We start from the raw sequence: 22,844 nt of genomic DNA, 5'->3' as shown, positions 1-22,844 counted from the left end.
CCTATGTTCATAATGCCCTGCCTGATGGGTGGGAGTTGCTGGACTATACTTCACTGGATTGGCCATTTGAGTCTCTACGTGCTGTCACATCAAGCTTCCGGGTTTACACGCCACGTCGACGTAAATTAAGACCTCGATAGCAGGTCAGATGTCAACGTACGATCACGTGTCCGGTGTCGCTCAACGGGTGTTGTAAGCTATTAGAGGGGGAGGGCGGGGACTTATGGAGCAAGGTCTCACCTGCCTGCTTCAGTACTGCGCGCGGCTCCGGCAAGTCTCCGGCATCAGGCGGAAGTTTACAATTTGGACCGTTCGAACACGGTAGTAAATGATGATGCATTTCCGGCTGCTGCAAAACACGGACACTGCTGGTAGGTAACAGGACGAGTCCAGTGACTCCAGTCTGTGTTTGTTATTGTGTGGCGAAGGTGCGCGGGCTCGGGGTCTCTTAGATCACTGTTATTAATCGGAGGAAGCGACATGGGTAAAGGATTCGTCAAAAACGGGGTACGTTTATTTAGACACATCTTGCAAATTATGTTGCATTTACGGGTCGATCGACACAGGCTTTAAAGAGTTTTACTTATCATTCCCCCCCCAGGCTCCTCTTCCAGGAAGTCTCCTCTTCCCCATGCTATACTTGGAACATCCATTCAACCCCCGCCACCTTGGATTCTGAAACTTGTAGCTTTTTTCTTCCACATAAAAATGTTAGGACACAACCCTTAGCAGAATTCCAAGCAAAAACAGCACTAGATTTCCTTCTCAAATGTGACCACGGAAAACGTGAGAGCTCGTCCCAGTATTTACTTATGAGATGTCTACCTCTAATCCAGGACCATTTCTCTGACTTCACGCCTCTTCGGTTTACATAATGCATAATTTACCAATAATCCAACAATTAAAACACGTTGTCTTTGATCGAGGACAGGGAAAAGGATGTACCCAGGCCAGGCTCTCCTTTCTGTTTGGCATAGGAGTCCAGCTGAAGCGGTCCTAGGTTGCTGTATCTTGCTGGGATTAGGAAGTAAGTAGCGAACACCCTTCGTGTGGATCTGTGTAGCGAAGCTGTCGGGGGGAGCGATGATGTAGTTGCAAGAATAACAGGAAGCGTACATTCTGGGGAAGTGGGTACTGTGCAGTTCCTTCATGCACGCTTTATGCGCTGCTTAGTCAACTTTATTCAGCTACGAACATGGTATGCCTGGCAACTAAAAATCTGTATGAGATTGTCATCAATCTGGTGGCAATGCCCTGTGCCCGGCGGGTAAACCTTGTCTTTCATGTATTCCATCCATACGACTGCCTTCCATATTATCCGCCCTGGGGCAGTGGCAGATGTGGGGTTACATTGCACTTCAGAATCCAGCATGGTCAGGTTTATTTATGACTTAAAGGGGGTGGACCCACGAGCAGGAAATGGCAACCCACCGCTCGTGTGCAAGCGCTCGGTTTGCTTCAACGCTTCCATGTTTTCCACCCGGATTGATCATGTAGTCTGTGAGTTTTAGAGGGATCTACTGTCGGGAGGCAACGGGCGCGACATATTTAGGCCGAGCTCCTTCTATGCAGTCTGCCAACTGCCATGGCACTTCGTTTCTGCCGAATCTGGGGGAATTACAGTTCACATGCACCCCAATGTTCTATGATGTAATCGTGTCATCAATGGCAGGCGCATCACGTTAGGAACCCTGACTGAAGAAGCATATACATTCAGTGTGCGGTGGTCTTCCATGTGGGTGATAACGTTCCTCCATGAGCAGTGTCTATACTTGCCATTTTGGCTTTGTTCTCCAATTTCCACCTGGACCCGCCTTAGCAATTTGTGGTTTGGAATACTGTTCTGTTTTGAACTATTTTTTTTGTTGGGATCTCTTGCCTGACGTCTAGGTATCTTGTATCCAGATCATTGAACTGTAGTTGGAACTCCATTCTCAACTATTCTGTTAGGCCCTATGGGAAAGGCTATTCCTTACATTACCCATCAACCTACCCCCTGGAGGATTACACAGAGCAATAACGATTTGGTAGTCTCCCTACATCACCTGAAGACTGTCTCGGACGACTAGGCCAGTGAATAAGACCGCCATGTTGAATATGGGTCTGTCAAATGCCTTGAAAGGACTCCGTGATCCCTTCATTACCTCCTTGTCCCAGCACTTATCAATAAGGTGTCCAACCTCCACACAGGAACCGCTTCTCTACTTACCTGATGAGTATGGGCAGGGTGCCCGGTCCCATCTACTGCGCTGGCATAGCCAGGTGCTTGTCGAGGTTGCCCGCCCCTCTCGGGGATGGGGTGTCTGTGGGGCTTCGTGGAGTGGCTCACTCTCCAGGTCTGCAAGGCCGGGGTGTCCCTCACCCCAGGCAGAGGTAAGCGGGGGCGGGCTTGTGGTTCGATTGTGTGCACCTGGCCTCCTGTGCTGGGTTTGTGTCCCCCCCCCCCCCGCTGTGGCTGTTACATTGGCTGTGGCTGCTCCTCTCTGCTTGCAGGCCTCAGCTTCTGGTTGTTAGTGCTGGCACCATGGGGAAGTGCTCCTCCAAGTCTCGCTGTGTGGAGCCTCGCTCTCCTTCACCGTCCTTTTCCTCTTCTTCCTGTTCCCCTCCCCTCCTGTGAAGAGCCCTTCAGGGGGGGGGGCGTTCAGCCTCATGACGGGCGGTGTCCCCTTGTCCTCATGCTCTGACGTCTCTTCCTGCAGGCTGGGCGATTCCCGGAGGTCGACTGATTTCAAGGGCAAGTACCTGGGCAAGGAGACCACATCAGATATTCTTTTTCAGGTGTCCCATTACATGGGGTTTCCAGACTTTGCTCCCCTCTGGCTGCTCTGTCTACTCTGGCTGAAGGGGTTCGGCCCCCGCCCTAGTTTAAGTGCACTGTCAAGAAGGGTCTACTGCTTCTCTCTGAAATGAAGACTGAGATTTTGCGGGAGTGGGTTTATTTATTTATTTGGATTTATAAAGCGCCCAGCGGCCCGGAGGCATCGTGGCGCTGTTACAGGATATTTACTTGGTGCATGTTATACAGGATATACACTTAGTGCAGGTAATAATTGCAGGAGTAGATGTATACAGCAGTATGACATTGTAGAGAGGTGTTACAGGTTAGAGAGAGAAGGCGTTGGAAATAAAGCATGACAGAAGGTGGTCTAGTTGAACAGCTTTGTTTTTAGAGCTTTCCTAAAGGTTTTCAGGGATTCTTCTTTCCTTAGACTGAGTGGGAGTGAGTTCCAAGCTTTAGGGGCTAGAACCTGAAAGCTAGAGCCGCCTACTTTCATTCTGTTGAATGCTGGGACTGAGAGTTGGTGTGAGTATTGGCCACGTTTCGGTCTGTGGGCTGGTGATTGGTGTATTCTTTCCGTTAGGTAGGCTGGGTCAGACTGGGCGATGCATCTGTGTGTGATGGTGAGGGCTTTGAATGCTATGCAGTCTTTGTCCGGGAGTCAATGGGCATCTTTCTGTGCCTGGGAGATGTGCTGTCTCTTGGGTATACTGAGTGCGGCTCTGACGGCACTGTCTTGTGCGATTTGTAATCTGTTGATGTTGTTACTGGAGGTGCCTCGAAGTAGAATGTTGCAGTAATCAAGTTTTGCACCAATTGTGGCCCTTGCGATGTTGAGGCAGCTTTTATGGGATAGGTATGGTCTCACAGCGTTTATGATTTTTGATGTGAGTGCTGCCGCAGATGAGATGGCGCTGACCTGCCTATCCATTGATAGGGTGGAGTCCAGATAGACTGAGTGTTTTGACAGTGTCTGAAGTTTTAATGATGGTGACCTCGATGCTGAAAGAACTATAGTTGTTTTTTAAGGCTTCTTTGGGGCCTACTAGCAGTATTTCGGGTTTTTTCCCCGTTTAGGCATAGACCATTTGCCGCCATCCAAGCCTGGATACGTGCATATGTGTCTTGAGGTCTTGCTCATAGTTACCTGTTAGAGTTAGGAGAATTTGGGTGTCATCGGCATAGTTTGTAAAAGCTATGCCGAAGTCTTCTAGGTCACTAAATAAGGGGAGGGTAAAGAGGTTGTAGAGGGTGGTGGAGGTGCATGAGCCTTGTGGAACTCCGCAGCCTGGGCCGATGCCTCGTCTGCGAAGACTCTCATTGCTCGACCGTCCAGGAAGGAGGTGATCCAGGCGGTGGCTTCTTGGGAGAAGTGTGCTGTGTCTGTGAGGTGTTTGCACAGGATCTTATGGTCGATCAAATCAAAGGCCGCCGAGAGATGTAGGAGTAGTGAGGTCTTGACTTTGTCCATGGCTTCAAGTAGTTGGTTCTTGAGATTGAGTAGGGCTGACTCTGTGCCATGGCGCGGGCGGAAACCTGATTGCCTTTTTCCAAGAATGTTGTGCATTTCCAGGTAAGCCTGGATTTGTAGGTATGCAGCCTTATCCAGGATCTTGAGCAGAAACGGCACAGTGGTAATGGGACGGTAGTTTGGGGGCGTCCGGATCCAAGGTAGGTTTTTTTTAACAGCGGTCTTACCCATGCTTCCTTAAGGGCGAAAGGATGTATTGATGAACATAGTTACAAAAGGGGCCAAAGCTATGGCACAGTCTTTGATTATGTTGGCTGGGCAAATGTCTCCTTTGCATAGAGATGGTTTGGTCTGTTTCATGATTAGAAGGACTTCGGGAACTGTGACTTGCCTGAAAGAGAAGGGTTTCGGTGTGTTTGCTCTGTGTGCATTGTTATTCTTTAGTATGAATATGGGAGGCTTAGGAGGTGGTGGTGGAGTGGTTTTGGGAAGGAAGTTGGTCGAATTGGGATTTGATTTTGTTCTGAGTTTTTTGATTTCTAGCATAGCATGTTGCACCATGTTGTTTTTTTTTCGGCAGGTTGTGCTGATGAGGGTGGGTTGGTCAGCTCGTTGTAGATGGCGAATAGCTCTTTGGGTTGAGAGTTGGCTTTCTCTGTCATTGTAAGTGGTCGCTTTAGCAATGGCTTTTTTGTATAGTGCAGCAGTGAGGTAGGTGTGTCTTGTAATAGAGGAGGGATTTCTCTGCCAGGAGGTTAGTGCTGTTCTTTTGGTGGTTCGGGCATCCTGGAGTTCTTGGGTGAACCAGGAATTTGCATGGAGTCTGTTTCGCTTTTTTCTTTTCCAGTGGGGCTACAATATCTATAATCTCTTTGAGCATAGTGTTGTAGATTTCAACTAGAGTTGTGGGGTCCTTGACTGTGGGATGAACCAGTGCCGACGTTTCTAGGAGGGGGATAAGCCTTTTTTTGATCTGGCCATTGTGGCTGGAGCGGGTAGGTTTGGGCTCCCTCCTATTTTAGATGGTATGAAGAAGTGTAGTAGGTGGTCAGTCCATGGGCGGGGTGTGTTAGAGCTGATGTCTTCCGCACTGTTGTGGGCCGCAATCCAATCCAGGATATGACCTTTTATTGTGGGTCGGTTCGTTCACTCGTTGGGTGAAGCCTAAATCATGTAGAGCTTTGGCAAGTGCTTTGCTTATCTTTTGGGTCTTTGAAGCCTAGGTTGCGGTCTCCTATGAGTATGGCTCTTGAGTTTGTTTTGAGATTGTCACCTATGATGTGAGTGATATTGGACAAAGTCGAGAGTTGGGCCTGGAGGTCGGTAAAAAAATGTGTATTGTAATAGTGTCATTTGGTGAGGGCGATATTTTTGCTGATCGCAAGTCGAAATTGTCAGCATCTGATGTTTTTAGCTGTCTGGCGTTGAGGGTCTTTTTGAGGATAAGGGCGACCGCTCCTCCTTTACTGGATGTCCTATCCTGGCGTAGGATAGTGTATCCTGGTGGTAATGATTGGCATATGGGTGGGTCTGAGGCTTCATGTAGCCAGGTCTCAGTGATAGCTAGTATATCTAGGTCAAGATCTGTGATGAGGTCATGGATCTCTGTGGCGTGCGCTGGGAGGGATCTTGGTTAATGAGTGCGCATTGGAGCTGTTTGCTGGTTGTTCTTTTGTTTCGGTATAGAGGGCAAGATCTTGGGGGTGTTGAGGTTGCTGGATGTTTTGGGTGTGGGAGTAGTAGTCGGTGATGGTGAGTGTTTGGAGTGCTTGGTGATGAGGGTGTTATTGGGGGGGGGCTGAGAAGTGCTTGGAACGGCAGCCTAGCCTCTGATTTGCAGATGACGAGGCAATGTGTAGGAGTGAGTTTGTGCGCTGATGGGTGGTATGGTGTGGTTATGCAGGGAGTCAGGGCGATTAAGGTTAGTGGAGTATGTGCTCACAGCTGGTAGGAAAGGTGTGGGTGGTACCTTGTCCGAACATGGGAGTGGGGGTGACATGTTTGCGTTGAGATGTAGAACAAGTGTGGGCTGGCAACAGGCTATGCGCTGGAAACAGGAGTAGGTTGTAGGCTAGTCAGAGTTTGGATTACTTGACTTGTGTACGGGGCTAGGTCACTGGTAGGCTAGGCACAGGGAGTAAGGCAGTTGTGGGCTAGGCATTTTTTAAGAAGGTATGCTGGCACATGTATAAGAAACAATGTTGGGCTAGTCATAAGCTAAGGCACAGGAGGTGGAAACAGTTATAGGCTAGTCCGAAATCTGTACAAGTCCCCAGTTTCCTTGCCAAGCTGTATCCCTTGCACGGGGAGGAGATGGCCCCATCGCAGGTGGTTCTGGTTGATTAAGTCATTCCCAATCTGGTGGAGAGGTCGTCCTTGGACTCGGACGATTCTCTTCGGGACCCCATGGATCATAAAGTGGATGCCTCCTTGAGGAAGGCTTATGGAGGCTGCCACTTATGCCTCATACAGGGCGGAAGCTGCCCTTGGGAGTCTGAAGTCTGCCCTGAAGGCGGCAGGGGAGGGCCTGGATACTGCGCCCCTTCTTCAGGCCGTCAAGTCTCAGATGGAGTTTTTGTCTGACTTTCTGTATGATGGGTTCCATTGTGGGGGTGTTGTCAGCACGTTCTTTCCAGGTATTGGACGGTGGACTCCCCACAGAAGTCTACTGCCATGAAAATTCCCTTTTGACGGGACGGGTGCTGTTGGGAGATTCCTTGGAGGACAAGGTCTTCAAGGCAGACAAGCATGCTTTGCATGTACGTAGGACGGCTGACCACAGGGGTTCTGCCAGTCCGCTGCCCCCCTGCCTTATGGGTCGGCCTGTGCTTGGATGGAAGTGGTTCTCGGGTCTGCCCCCTCGCCAGCACAATTCTTGACACCGGCCTGTTGGGGGCCACCTGACGTTATTTTGGATGCAATGGTCCCGGCTCTTGGAGGATGCCTGGGTCAATCATCTGGTGAGGTAGGGCTACAAGTTGGATTTGGTATCCCCTCCTGTTCCGTCTGTTCTGCCCCAGTGCCCTGTCGAGAGGTTGGGCATGTGGGGAACTTCGCTCCAAGAGGCTCCTTCGGGCGGGTGCCTCGATCAGAGAGGGGTTTTGGGGTTTACTCCATTGTCTTCCTGGTACCCAAACCTTCAGGTTCCTTCTGTCTTTTATAGACCTTGGTTTCGAACCGGCACATTCTGACTCGGCAGTTCAAAATGGAGTGCCTTCAGTGGGTCCTTCCTCTGAAGAACTCAGGATTTCATGGTTTCCCTAGATCCTCAGGACGCCTACCTGCTCGTTACTTTTGGTCTGCCCTTCAGAATTTGCTATGGTTTGTGGTGGAAGTCTCATCTGCATCCCTCACAGGATCTTCAGTTCGTTGGGACCAGGTTTTGCACTGCTGGCGGTGTGTTCTACTTCCCCTTGTCAGAGGTCAGACACTGCAGGATTGCCTGTTGCATCTTCTGGCTCGGGAGTCGGCCCCTGCCCGGGACTTTCTTCAGGCTCGGGGGTACATGGTGGTGTCTTCCTTGTTCCCTGGGTGAGACTTCACCTATGGCCCCTGTTGCTCCATATTCACAGGTTCTGGAAGGAGTCATCTCTGGACTTCGAAGATCCTATCCCTGTGGGTCCCTCCCTCATGGTTTAGCTTCGTTGGTGGCTGCACCTGCCCAGTCTGTTGGGGTTCCCGCTTCGTCGGCCCTCTCTGGTCATTGTTACCACAGACGCCCGCCTAGTGGGGTGGCGGCGGCCCTGGGTCGGGAGCTGCAGGAGAGGTGGCCTGGGGGGGGGGCGCGGGTCCTCCGACTGGAGGGAGCTCTTGGCGGCCTTCAAGTCTCTGAAGGCGTTTTTCCCAGTCTTGGTCCTTTGCTTGGACAATACTTGCCACTGTGGTATGTATCTACCGCCAGGGACTCTCTCTGTCCCAGTCTTTGGGGTCTCCTGCTCTTCTCCTCTGTACTTGTGCAGTTTCATCTTCTGTTGCTGTCTGTCACATCAGGGGCCGGGACAATGTGGTGGCGGATCTCCTCAGCCGTGTGTTCCCCTCAGGGCAGTGGGTGCTGCGGAAGGTGGTCTTTCAGAGGGTCTGCAGGGTTCTGGGGGCTCCTCGAGTGGATGCTCTGACCTCCCCGTTGCCGCTGGGGCTCCTGTATGCCTTTCCGCCCCTACCTCTCATTGAGAAGGTGTTGCTGCACATCCGGGACTCTCTAGCGGTGGTGATCTTTGTTGCTCTGCTTTGGCCTTGCAGGTGCTAGTTTCCCCTTCTCCTGGACATGGCGCTCTGCCAAAGGAAACGCCAACAGTGAGAGCTCCAAGTGAGAGCTACACGTCTACCTGTATCTGGATGATGGGTTGATCAGGACACCGACTCTCCACATGCAACACATGGTAGGCATGAAAGCCTGTCTTGCATAGTTGGACTGCTCTCTAAATTATGAGAAACCGTTCATGAAGCCTTTTTGCTTTCTTGGAGCACACCTGGGCCCCACGACATATACCGCCACCCCATCTGTTGACCGGGTCAAGTCTATGCTCTACAATATTCAAGACTTGTCCAGATAAGTGGCCTCAGTCATAACACACAAATCCCTCCTAGGCATGATGTATTTGTGCATCCTGCTTATTAAGAATTGCAGGCTCCACATGCGCCCCCTGCAAGTATTGAGATCCCTGCTGTGATCAAGTCTCCTGCCACTGGGACAACATGTCCTTTGCCAGTCCTTTTCACAAAGCACTACCCTTGTGGAGCAATGGTGCCAATCTCACAGGTTGCCCGCCCTTCACTCTGATTTCCCCTCAAGCGACTGTAACATATCCATGGAAGGTTAGGGAGCCCACACTGCCAGTCTGCAAATCGGAGGCCTATGGTTAACTGAAGAAAAATCACTTCACCAACATCTTGAGCTAAGACCAGTGTTCTGGGCCCTCAAATCTTTCTTGCTGCATCTCATAGGGAAAGTGTGGGTGTTCACAACAAAACCACCACGATGTAGGGAGGCTCAAGAGACGCTTAATCCCTATGGAAAGGGTTTTTGGCTCAGGGAATGTTCCTCGCTTTTCACCGACCAGCCACACAAACCTTGGTGGCCGATTTTCCACTGCCAAAAACGGGAGCTCCTCCAGTACCAGGTTGATGTCCTCTTTACTTGTGCAACGCCATAGATGGACCTCTTTTCCACAAAGGACAATGCTACGGATGGATCTTTGTCCCAAAGGACAACACCGCAGGTTCCATCATATCGCCAGCCTGGAGAGGATACCTTGGTACAGAAGCTTCCCATATGCTTTCCCACTGTTTCCACTCCTATCCAGAGTCGTCCCCACTGCCAAAGTGCAGCCGTACAGATCGGTCATTGGGGTGCTGGATTGGCCAAGGAATTTCTGGTTCTCTGAGCTTCTAGCCATGCTCAGCAACGGGGATGAGGTCCTCCACCCCGACCCTGCTCCACTTAAGGGCTTGGCTACTATGTCTTCAGCTTTTGACCATTGTCCGGCCCCAGTACAGCAGGGATCTTCATGCCAAGGCGTGGGGCCCCAGTTACCTCTCCTGCTATACAAAGAAATGGAAGCGCTTCACTATCTGGTGCTCCAGTCACGGGGTTGGCCCCTTCATTACCTACCACAACAGATACTGCCTTACATTACCTGGCTACCAGTGTTCTTGCCCACTCTTGCATTAGAGATATTTATTCTGCCACTTCATGCTTCACGTGTGCTCCAATGTCGTCTTCACTTTGGTCACTATAGGCTAGTGAAGGAATTCAATTTGTGGATGTTCCTTGGAACCAACCCACTTCGCAAATCTTGTTTTGTTGTCTAAATTAATGAGGGCCCCACTTTGAGACCGTGCATAGGGCTGGTCTAAAGTTTGTCTCTTAGAGTGCGTTCTTGGTTGCGATCACCTCCAGAAGTCTGCAAAATTCTCCTCCGAAGCAATCCTTCATTTATGCCCACGTTACTATCATCTTTCCATCCCAACAAGCCTCTGGTCATGGCGGTTTTCTCCAGTTCTCACTGCTATGCTCGTTGAACACTCTCCTTAAGTTATAGGGGCCCTTAAGTACTATGTTGAATGGACCAACATTTTTCCACAATCCTCACAGCTGTTTGTTGCATTTGACCCTCCGTCCGCTTGGACAGCACTCTAAGGCTTCCTTCTGACACACACCAGATTTCACTGCATGAAAAAGAATTCTGTGGAGGGTTCCATGATTGGACACACATTCCTTTGTTACCTGTTTACATGAGGTGATCCCACGCCCCACCTCCCCCCCCCAATTGTACAACGTGTTGATTCATGTTCATGGTTGATACTGCTTTGTAATCTGTTCTACGTACCTGTAACTCCAGTTCTCCAGCATTAAATATCTTTCATAGATTCACTTAACACGCCTGTTCCGCATGCGGCTCATATTTATACTTTTAGTGCTTTATAAGAATTTGAAAAGTACCTCCCATGGTGGAGCCAAGGGATGCAGTGCCTTTTGATCACAGGGTAAATTGCCCAAAACAGCTCTGAGAGAACACTAAAGTGATTGCAGTTTCTGGTTTCAATGAAACTGCTGAATGTTACCGCATGTGAATCTTGAAAGATGCCAATGCTGGAGAACTGGATTTAGAAGTCTGCAAATTATTCCATCCTATGACTGGAAATCTTTTCTTAAGTCACTCACTTTTATGGAAGACTTGTAGTGAACCCTTGTTGCGTCCCTCTGTGCCTTTTCTGATTTCTCCGAGGCTGCCAGAAGGCTTTTGACCTGTTAATGTAAGCATTTTCCTCAGCCCTGGTCCTCCATCTGATTCTAAAGGCATATTTGTAGAAGAGGCTGATGCCTCCACTATAGTTGAAGGCGTGATACTGTCGCAGATATGCCCCACAACCAAGTGTTTTCACCCAGAATTCGATTACAGGAAAATAACCTTGGCTAAAGAAAGAGCCTTTCCTGGAATGAGACTATTGGCCATAAACGTACCGTTTAAGGAATAGCGACACCACTCTTGGGGACCCAGTTTCTGGTTACTTCTTACACTGATCACCAGAATCTCCAAGCAGTGGGTTTGATCCAGTCCAACAGTGCCAAACGAGCCAAATGGCATGTTAGACTTCGCAATTGCTCCTGATTACTTGCCGGTAATCTTCATTATTACTCCTTCCTGGTCACAGTACTTATTTCATGAGGCCCTTGCCTCCGACACAGGACCTGCTTTTATTTCTATTTCTTTTGTATAACTCCTCAGCTTCCAGTTTAACATATTCAAGCCAGAGCATGGGACCCCCGACTCCCATCAGAGCATTACCTCCACGACCACTCTTCCTCGTCCCAGTACTTGCTTCATGAGGCATAGGCATACCATAGCAGCAATGGGGAAAGGTACCAATGAGAGACATACAGAAGTGACCAAAAAAAACACACCTTTTATTGACTCTAAAAATTACATCCCAACAGACAAAACGCCAACCCTGAAGGAACCATCCTCCGAGTGGGAGACATTCAACCGATCGTGGTTTGCAAAGGTGCTCTGATGGCAGCCCTACAAATCTCCTGTAGAGAAATCTTAATTTCAACCCCGCAACCTCCCCCCCGAGCATCAACCAAGGAAGCGGCCAAATAGCTGGTAGAGCGACCGTGACGAGTGAGGCAGGCCAGAAGCCACATAAGCCATGGAGACAACAGTACAGATCCACTGGCTAATGGAAACCACAGAGGCCTTCCTCCCCAAAAGTAACCAAGCGGCAATCCGACTACCGGAAAGGGGCAGTCCAAGCCAAATATTCCAGAACCTCCCGTCACACGTCACTGGCATGCCAAGCCCCTGCGTCTGCGGATCCCGGAAAAAACGCAGGGAGAACCAGTTTCTGAGAAGTGTGAAACCGAGACACAACTTTAGGCAAAAACTTTGGATCCCATTGCAAAACCAGAGTCTGGCAGAACTCTCATCCAGGTGGCCATCAGACTCCACCAAGAGGAGTTTAATGGAGGCCCATTGGGAGCAAACCATGGAGATCGCCAGGACCTTATCAAAACTCTCTTGGAGGAACTGGAGAATAGCGGGCAGACAAGATATGATATGGCATTTGCAACGCGCATATACACAAGTGTTTCAAGGCGTGACCATGCAAGGGAAACTGTGGGAGGACAAGAACAACAATCTTACTAGGTCTACTGACATTGAGATTGTGCAAGTGCAGGGGAGTGGGGAGGGGAGAATTGCCAGGGGAGATATGGGGGGAGGGGGGTGGACAAGTGCAGGACAAGGAATCGGAGTACAAGTAGTGCATCCAACAGGTGGCAGTGTGATGGTTAGAAGTGCAGACAAGTGTCTAATGTGCAGGAAAGGGGACTTGGAGTTCAACCACATTCTTTCTATTCCTTTTAGTGCTACAAAGGAAATTGTAAATTCTGTGCCGGAAGCAACAATTCCCCAGACAACTGGCGGTCTGTGGTGCGATCATGGCATCATCTAGATTTAACGCCTGCATTCAGTGTTCACGGCTCCTCAACGTGAGTGATTCTGATGCTCTGTGAACAGCATCTCTCCTTACTTTGTGATTTTTCTCTGGTATATTTGACCATCTGCTTCGTTCTACTGCTTACTCCTAGATCGTTCATTACGGTTTGTGGTTTGACTATGTTTGACCCTGGTTCTGTTTTCTTACTAGTCTGTTTGGATCACCTCTTGCCTGATGTCGTCTGGATATATTGGGGAACTGTAGTTGACATCAATTCTCTACTGGAGATATTCTCTTTAGTCCTGTGGGGAAGGCTACTCCTTTAATTCCCTGTCCAACTTCACCTCAAAGCATTACACCAGGAAGTTACTTTTGTCTGTCTCCTTGCTTCACTGCCTGACCCGCTTACTGTTAATTTTGGCTGATGGATAATCCCTTCGTCCGTATATTTCTAGTCCCCCCTTTTACCTTGGTGAGGCCCCTGCAGACATCCTGGACTTGCTGTACAGTCAACGGTGCCCCGTTTTTGGTTCTATTATCTGGGGGTTTGCCTGGTCTGTGGCACATATGTCATCGGACATTTGACTGGCAATCTGCTAGGTACTTCCCTGGGATGTCTCTCTTATGTGGATATTTGGCAAGATAGCTGAACATGTTATTGACTTCTATTTCTTTCAGTATTGAACAGAGGATGTATTTCTTTCAGTATTGAACAGAGGATATTTTCTTTTCTGAACGTCCACAACCACAGAGAGAGTTTGGTGGTTCCCCTCCCGCCTGTTCACTGTATTACCCACTGTGGTTAAAGCATTAAACTAGTGGTAGGCAGCTTGGGAGGAGAAGCTGATACACTGCTGGCGCTTATTTCTTCGGACAGCCACTGCTTTGTCACTCCAGCTGCTGCCATTACCCAGTCTGTCCCTTTCTCTGTGGGACAGACTACCAGAGCCTCCCCTCCTCCGTTTCTTCACCCCACAAAGTTGGTTGTCCATTAGCCAGCCAATAGTTGGGAGGGAATGGATGAAAGGGTGTACCAAGACTCTGCACTCCATTTCTAGGGTTTCTTTTAGCTCCATCAAAACAGGAGTTGGCGTCATCTTCTCCTGTGATAACCAGTATTATTTCAGTGCTGAGGTTGGAGGGGAACTCCAGTGGTTGAGGGTTTAAAACAGTTTGCAGTGGATCTAATTGACATTGCAGACAGAGTGATGTTGACTGGTGCCAGGTTTGAGACTACTTAATCCAGAGATGGTGTACTGGAGAATATACCAGACTTGCCTTTTGATAGTATTGACCTGTTCGATGCAACCACAGATTTAAGATGTCCTGTTAACTGCACTCGACCTACCAATTTTCTTGAAGCCACCACAGAAATCCTTCATTGTCTCCCAAGCAGAGGGTCCGATCCAGATCATTTGGAAGAATCAAGGGTTTTCAAAAGTGTTGAGTGGGAAAGCCTGATCAGGTCACCAACTGCTCACAGAAAGAAGCAGCTGCACTCCACCCCCTTGTTGGTCTTGCCAGGGTTCCTCCACCTCCCACTGAGCCCAATATCAAGCAATAATGCATGTTTTGACTTCATGCCACTCTAGTGGGTGGGAGGATCTTGCCACGTGGAGGTTTGGATGACAATATCCAGAACTTCCTGGTTTCTTTTAGTTATTAGGTGGAGTTTCTGCCTCCATTCTCAACTGCTCCTCATTCCGCCCCTCCCTACTGCCTCCAACAGTTTAGATTGCTGCTTCTAATGCAGAACAGCCACTGCTTTGAGGTAAAGCAATTTCCCAAAAAGTTGTGCCCCCACCCCCTGCAATGTGAAGCAGTCTTCTTCTCTAGGCTGTTCAATGTGCCGAAGCCCAGCCACCCAGGCCTGCACAACATCCTGGATCTTTCTTGTTTTAACTGCTTTCCTACCTTAGAGCAGCTCAAGAAGATAACACCGGCGCAGGCCGAGTCTGCTATCGGGCAGGGCAACTATCTTTTTTGCATTGAATCTGCAGAATGCCTAACTCTGCAGTCCAATCTCAAAGCCTCACTGCAGGTTTGTTCACTTGTCCCATGGGGACAGGCAGTTTTAGTACAGGGTGCCACTCTTTGGGTTGAATGCCTCTGCCTCCAGAGGGTGTTTAACAATCTGGCAGGGTCAGCTCATCCCAGGCTCCAGGGAGTGCACATTTACCATACCTGGATGAATCCCTGATTCAGCCTGCCGGCTTGGGGAGGAGTTAGACTGAGGCGATTACTGGATATTCTCTTCAAATTGGCCTGTTCTGTGAACTCTGACATTTTCAGTGACCGCTTCCTAAAGCCTGTCTTTTAATCTGTAAGGCTACCAGATCTGATGCCCCCCACCTGCCACGCCCCCCACCTGCCACGCCCAGAATGAGACCTGCTCAGCTCTCCTGTGCTCCATCAACTCGCCCACAAAGGATATTGATCCCTTACCTGTATCCCTTGAGAGAGGTCCTCTGGTGAAGTAATTTGGCATGTCCCGTTCCGGCGGGGGGAGGGGGGGTGGTTGAGTCCGCATTTTTAGATCCTGTACCTTCTGTGACTATTACAATGTGCTGGGATGGAGGTGTGGGGGTAGGTTACAATAAACCGCTTGCAGGTCCACGATTTTGTGTTCACCAGCCCAGCAACAGGCACATATCAGTGTATTGGAGTGATCTTGTGTCTTAAAAGAATTCAGAATGTCGCAGATTCATTTAGTCCAGACCTTGACCAACGATACAACTGTAATGCTTTATATCAACATGGTAGTGGATCTGTCTGAAAAGAGCCTTGGTTCGAATCATTCTCCTGGCCTTTGACCTTACATTGGAGAGCATTGAAGAAGCACACTCCTCTGCAGACTGAACTCCAAAAACCATGAATGGGAATTGTACCCAAGGTAGTTGAGGAGCTGTCATTGATTGGTGTCAACACATGATGATCCACTTTGCCACTCGCAAGAATGTGAGGTGCCCTATTTATCTCACCTGGGGAACAGCATCAACTCATTTGGGATACTATGTCCATTCTTTTTGAGGGACAGTTCTGTATGCTTTTCTCATTCACAGGGTGATCCGGAAAGGTCATGAATTCTGTCGGGTATCCATGGTTCTGGTTGTCCCCTATTCACTGGCAAGGTTTTCGTTCTAGCATCTCTAGCTTTTCATTGCCCTGCCCAACCGCCCCCATTTGGCATGCGTGCCCTAGAAGGGCAACATCTCCTGCAGTTGGCTGGAGGTTCTGCAGGCCTCCAACCAGTTCCTCAGTCTGGTTCCTGAATGGTTAGTTTTAGTCACCTCACCCACTCTGAGGGCAATATGAATGCCATTCTGGTGACTATTAAGAAATCCATGCGAGAACACAAATTGTCCAAACCCCCCCATTTCCTCCCCTACCCCCTCCACCTTATTATGTGGGTTTTTGCTCTGTGCTCTTTGTGGCTTGGATGCTCATACTGTTATTTGCTCCCTAAAAATTGGCAAATGCTCCCATAAAATAAAAATGGAGACTAAAAATAAAGAAATGTAGAATCTCTTGCGCCCCTGCTTTCACCTCAGCTCTTTGGATCTGTTTGTACCAGTAATGCACGTATTATCACAGGAATTAACTATTTTTTAACTGCCTGATAATCTTTTCATGTACTTGAATAGCTAGGTGCAAATAAATATTAAACACTTTTCGGTTAAACCTATTTTTACTCGCATATAACATACTATCATTGGGCATTGGACTTGCTTATTTACGCCCTAAAAAATAATTGTTCTCTCCTATTTTAAAAAAACTTCCAAACCTTATATGGGGCCAAGGCTACTTCAGTGTCCTTCCCATGTCTACTGGAAGGTAATTCTAATTGGGGTGTGGTGGGGGTACGGGGAAAGGAGTGGGTGGGACTGATGGGGAGAGGTGGCACGTGAAGGATTGTTGTCACATGCACACTTCTGCCTATGTAAACATTCAAACTAGTGAGTAATATATTCAGCTTTAAACACCTCAGATTATGTATTCCACCCCACCGCCCCATGGACTGGAAATCCCAAGATTATGGAGGGGGGTTGGCTATGGGCTAGCAGTACAGTAGTTTGTACAGTGAGTAACTTTTACTTCTCTTCTTCCCCTGACTACTGTATTTGTGATGAATCTGTCATCACCCCTTTCCCTGAGGTTGCCTCTCCCTATATGGCCTGGAGAAGGCTATAGGAGGGAGGACCAGTGGGACGGATGGATGGACGGACGGACGGACGGACGGACGGAGGGGGCCAGGGGGGGGCCTTTAGAGGAGTGAGGGTGACCTTGGGTTAGATGACATGACCTCATTGGTGGAAGACACATACCCCCCCCCCTTTTTTAGGGATGTTTCCTCCATTCCACATGCCTTAATGGTATATAGTAACTCTCCCTCCTCCTCTTGCTAGGTCTACTTTAATACTCTCCAATATCTCCCAAAGAACAGTATGCTAACCACTTGGGGGAGGCAGGGAGCAGTAATGATTACTCTGCAATGAGGTATCAACTTCATCCCACTGTCTCGTAACAACTGAGGTGAGAGAAAGCAATGGAGCAATAAAGATGACAATGCCGGTATACCAAGGCAACGGTCTAGTCACTGGATAATATGTAATCCTGCTGGGATGTTTCAAGTCGCGTCCACTACAGCTGACACAGAGAAGGGGCGGAGAGAACTGTAGACTGGGCTGCACTGCGACCTGTGAAGCCGCCAAGGACCAGGCTAAGGGAAATGCGCCGTAGGAGACTGTGTGGTAACGAGTCCAAGCATGGGAGAGAAACCCAGGTGCAGACGGTTCGTTGCCCGAGAACGAAGGCAGTGGGAACCACGCATCGAAAAGACACAAGACCGCAGTGATTGCGGGCTCGGCATGCATTCCGTAAGAATCCCAGTGTGAAGCAACCAGTAAACGGCGAGAAACCAGATCGGTTGCTTGACCGAGCCTGCCGCCTCATGAGAATTGTGCAGCCTGCCGCCTTTTGAGAATTGTGCGGGAGATGCAAGGAGAGGCTAATGAAGCAAATATTGAAAAGAACTGTGTGAAACAAGAGTGGAAAAGCCAGAGGTGGCCTAATGGGACAGACCCATTTGTTTTGGTTGTTGTAGGGAAAATGGGATAGCGGGGCATTTTCCATCACCCATTTATTTCAGTAAAAGAGTTATAACCAAAAACCATGAGTTCTCTGTGTCAGGCTCTCATTCCTGGCGCCTTGGTTACCTTTTTCTTTTATTTACAAAAAAGTTTGTCAATTGAGCTATGTTCACTGGTGGGCAGGTGATAATATCATTCATTTTGGCTTGCTCCATATACTGTACTTCATTTTTAGTTCTCGCCTACATGTTGTAGATCTTGAACATCCATGTCGACTGGATGAACAGTGTTTTTGGACACATGACTACACTGTTGAGGATGACAGACTGTGAAGGAGAGGGGCATAGGGGAACTAAGGTGATAAGGAAGCTGCAGCTAGATGGGAGGTGAATTATTGGACTATAGTCCGAAGGTTGAGAGGGAATATGTTTGTTGGTACCACAGAAAATGCTTGACAGGTGGATTATGGGTTGTCATTTGGATGTGTTGATTAGTTTACTTCAGTTCAGAAATGATCCTGCAGAGACTGCCAGAGTCAGAAATGAGAATTGTCTTCTCTCATGAAAATGGCATAGGATTTCTTTGGTTTAAGGTCCTGTCCTTTCATGCCCTCTCAGGTTATCCTTGAGCAAGTATGAGAAGTATGAAAAGTCTGGATAGCTTAAGTTGATGCCAACTCGACGGGGTTCGGGGGGGGAGGGTCCTTTTCTCTCTCCATGCCAAATAGTGCTATAGTCATGTCGTATATTAACTATGTGGACAGATAACCCATTTAAAGCAACATTAACAAATATGACAGTGTCTGCTTTTTGTGTGGCAGTTGGATACGTGGCACATTATCTACTGGCTCCATATTGCCCCGGATGTAGTTCCTTCTTATTGGGTGGTGCATGTTATCCAGGAGCTACTTATCAAATCTTCAATTCAGTCCTGGGATTATCAAATGTATAATGTATCTGAACAGCAAAAATGAGCCAGACTCAGCTAGCATCAATACGTTATTTCCTAACTATCAATCTGTTTTGGTCTGCAAAGTACTTATAAAACAAAATGCATTGATAACCCTAAAACAAAACTGCCCTTTATGAAGGCTGGCTGTATGCAGCTCCTGGGTTAATTGGTGTTGCTTGCGACACTAAGAAGCTGAAACTATTGCATTAGAGTACAGATGGGGAGGAATGGCATATGAGGGACGTGCAACATATAGGTGTCATCAGTCTTCGGTTCTTGCCCTCCTCATCCAAAACAACTCCTCATGGGAACTCTTCAAGATCGCTTTAAACTCGCCTTACGATCAAACTTTACACATTCGCAGTGTCTGCTAAAGTTTTTTACAAAACAGTCTTCTGAGAGTTAATTACTTATTTGGAGTTGTAAACCTGCTACTGATGTAAAAATGTCTTACCAGGTCTGCCTTCCGGCACTTCATGTGCCCTTCACTAAAGTTCTGTCAAAAACAAGAATTGGCAAAGCCAACAGTTTTGGCTTGTGAGTATTAGGCTTTTGTCAGGCACTCATATTAGCTGCCCAGTTACTCTAAGCATTTTGCACCCGCTACCCTCATTGGCCAGTTAATGACACTAGGGCTGTGCCTGGCAAGTGCCTTTCCCATGCCTTCACAAAAGCCCACGATTTGGCATTGCCAGTGCTTGTTGCTATTTATCATTCCACATTTACAGCTTGCCATGGAGTGTTTGAGTACCCAGCAGCAGCAGGACCCTCTCAACTCATGCAGTCCTGCACAGCCAGACAGCAAAGTATGTATCCCGAGGACCCTCTCCGTTATTACATTTCTCCTGTCTACCTATTGCTTCCTGCGATTTGTGCTTCAAAATTCCATCAATTTCCCAATGACATTAAGCTCCAGGTATTTCTACTTGGGTTCAATTGGTGATATCTATATACAGTTTGCTTATTTACATCATTCCTTCATTGCAATAATTATGTGTTCTGCTTTTGATGAAGTTCTAAAACATTTTATATGAAAAACAAATGTGATCCTATCTTGTTTCTGCCGGTTATGTTCATGTTCCAGCATAGTAGGCCCATCCTATTTCAGTATGGTATGAATTCCTCATGTTTCTGATTTATTGTAAATTTGTTTTCGGCTAAGCATAATTTCCCTGCATTTCTGAAAGTCTGTTGTAAATGATCTCATTATTGCCCCATATTTCATCCTGTATTTCCCATATGTTGACGTAAAGAAATCGATTCCAGGATGCTTCACCCAAATATGTCTTAGTTTATCTTGTTAACCCGCCTCAGGTTATTTTTCACTTTGTTGCTTTTCCTTGGTCTATTTAGGTACAAACCCCCAAGGTGCATTAGTGATGTAACGACCTAGATTAAAGGGAAGTCCTCCTACCACCCCAATGACACTTGTCCAGCAAGCAATAAATCAAGGACTCTGACACTGTTCTTCTGCTCCTACTTGCTTCGATGGAGTTGTATAGCTCTGTGTTCACCTTTGTGGCCTGCGCAGTTCTCTCCTCTGTCTTTGCTGTGGAAGATGTCGCCAACAATGGAACAAATCTTACCATTCCTCTGTCCCTTTCCAACCACTCGTTTCGTCCCCACCTTCAGTTCTTGGCTGATTCTCCCACACATCATGATATCATTGCGAAGGAAGGCACAAGCATGCAAATCAACTGTAGCTTGAACATCAGCAGGGTTCAGGACATCCAGTGGTACAACTCGAAGGGGCACCTTCTGCGTGAAGCTGGAGGAGGTAAGCATCATGTGCTTCACTCATTCTAACCATTGGTTGATTGGTGCTCTGTCTGTGAAGTGTGCAAAGAATGGGTACAGGGGGTGTTTAGCTGACCGAGGGATTGAGATATCGAGGTCACATTAGAACTGCCCAGACTACTTTACTTAGTATTTAAACCATGTAGGTTGCATGCTTGTGAGCTTATTGCCTTCTCTCAACTTCTCTGGTGTAAGAGGTTAGATATATTAAGTCTACAGTGTTGGCCGTATAATAGCATTACCACTACATCCCTCTTCCCTGTCCGAGTTCGTAACATTGAGGCAATTGCCAATTTTTAAGGATTGACTGGGAGTACTCAGCAAATGTTTCTTTAATAACATATAAAATAGCACAGGTATTGTCAGTCTGTCTTCTGAGCTTAAGTCCTGAAGATAATCGGTCTACTAAGTGTCTATGTTCAGACCTTAAAGTGGGGAAAGATGAATACAGCCTGTGAGAACACATTAACGTGGTGTATGAAACTGGTTCATAATTGACAACATTGTTTTAGGGTTGATGGGAGCTCATTGTCTTGATGTGCACTGGTGGGAACAAGTTTCTGAAGCAGATGTCTTCCTTTCAAAGAGCAGGTGGGGAGGTGCGGTAAAGGTTTTAGGGAATGCTTTGTTAATGGCAATCATTGGACCAGCGAGTTTAAAATTGCTCCAGCAGAAATATTGCTCCAGATGGAATGTACTCCTGTTTCTCTCATTTGGAATTCACAAAAAATATTACGTAGCATTTGCTATTTTACAGGTTTAGCATGTGCAATTGTGAAATGTTTTCACATTTTTTTTTTTTTTTTTCTTTTGGTTGTCAGATGGAAAATGGTTGATCTCGGAGGATGGGGCTCTGAACATTACCAGCATTACGTTTGCCGACCGCGGAAGGTACAGTTGCCTTTTGCAAAGCTCCAATGGCACCACTGTGTACACAGTTACCCTGCGAGTTATCTTCACATCAGGAGACATGGGCATCTACTACATGATTGTGTGTCTTGTCACCTTCACCATTATCATGATCATGAACATTACCCGCCTTTGTATGATGAGCAGCCACCTTCGCAAGACTGAGAAGGCCATCAACGAGTTCTTCAGGATGGAGGGTGCGGAGAAGCTGCAAAAGGCTTTTGAGATTGCCAAACGTATCCCCATCATTACTTCTGCCAAGACCCTTGAACTGGCCAAGGTTACGCAGTTCAAGACAATGGAGTTTGCCCGTTACATAGAGGAGTTGGCTAAAAGCATTCCATTGCCCCCGCTCATTCTCAACTGCAAAGCCTTTGTGGAGGATATCTTTGAGGCTGTACGAGTGGATGACCCTGACCAAATGGATGAGGCTATAAAGCAGAGCCAGGCCATCGGTGGGGCAATCTACACTATTAACCCTGAACTGAAGCGAAGCAACTCTCCAGCAGCTGACTCAGATGATGGTTCTGTCAACCAGGACTGCCAGGAGATAGCAGTACAGGTGTCCATTCACCCACAGTTTGAAACACAGAGCATTGATACTACAGCCTCCCGTGACAGCTGCCACTCAGTGCCCACTGAAGAAGCAGTGACCCTGCTGACTGTAGGTAGCACTCCTGGAGTCTGTGTTTGAATGGCATTGCAACTTGTAGGTAGACATGTGCTCTTGTAGGATTGACTGACTGTACTTGTTGCACACCACAACATGGACCATTTATAAACAGACATCCTGATTCTCCAGATCTTTTGGACCATAAGCTCCTAGAATTCGACAATCTCTAATTCAGTAAGTGTGATATGAAATGTTGGATGTATAGTGTGAGCACATACTAACATACCCTTTTCTTTGTATAACTTGTGGGTATATAGTGGTCTAAATCTGCACAGTCCCATTTTTCTTTATTGGTCACTTGGCTGTAGCAATGGATCTGCTATGTAAAGCTCAGAGTACAGAATTTTGATTTGTGTAGTGCTGTTCTTTCTATTGTGGAACACAGCTTATGTAGGCCCGCTTGTAGAATGTTTCAGCTTAGCACATCACACTCGTATGTGCAACTGGCTAAAACTACACATAGAGGCCCCAATCCAAAGAGTATTTTGGGCCATAAATCGGTATATAGGTTCACCCTTCTGGAGCATAAAACAAAAGCAATAAACAAGGAACAAGCCTCCTAAAAATTGGAATGGGGGGGGGGGGGTGGGCTCTTGAAATGCTTGAAAAAAAGGGTTTTCAAGGCTAGCACTACTTCTGGTGGTGCGATTTTTCAAAGTACTTCACCCGCGCATCATAATTTACAGAAGGTCTGGTTGGCTGAAGAAAAGTTGGCTGAATGTGCTATCCTAT

General features: G+C 47.7%; 1 protein-coding gene across 1 annotated transcript; it reads left to right on the top strand.

Annotated features, from left to right (window-relative positions):
- Positions 1-150: 150 nt before the first annotated feature.
- MFAP3 (microfibril associated protein 3) lies at positions 151-22,455 on the top strand. The gene is made up of 3 exons (XM_069653981.1): positions 151-371; positions 20,087-20,510; positions 21,352-22,455. The coding sequence occupies exons 2-3, from the start codon at positions 20,222-20,224 to the stop codon at positions 22,131-22,133; spliced, it is 1,071 nt and encodes a 356-aa protein (XP_069510082.1). The 5' UTR covers positions 151-371; positions 20,087-20,221; the 3' UTR covers positions 22,134-22,455.
- Positions 22,456-22,844: the final 389 nt, after the last annotated feature.

The sequence above is a fragment of the Ambystoma mexicanum genome, chromosome 3q (genome assembly GCF_040938575.1).
Source record: "Ambystoma mexicanum isolate Mex_15411 chromosome 3q, UKY_AmexF1_1, whole genome shotgun sequence".
NCBI lineage: Eukaryota > Metazoa > Chordata > Amphibia > Caudata > Ambystomatidae > Ambystoma > Ambystoma mexicanum.
This window is presented reverse-complemented; position numbering and strand designations above follow the sequence as displayed.

Coding starts and splice junctions, on each gene's coding strand:
- MFAP3 (XM_069653981.1), top strand. CDS start 20,222: ATGGAGTTGTATAGCTCTGTGTTCACCTTTGTGGCCTGCGCAGTTCTC. Junction 20,511..21,351: donor TCTGCGTGAAGCTGGAGGAG/GTAAGCATCATG, acceptor TTTGGTTGTCAG/ATGGAAAATGGTTGATCTCG.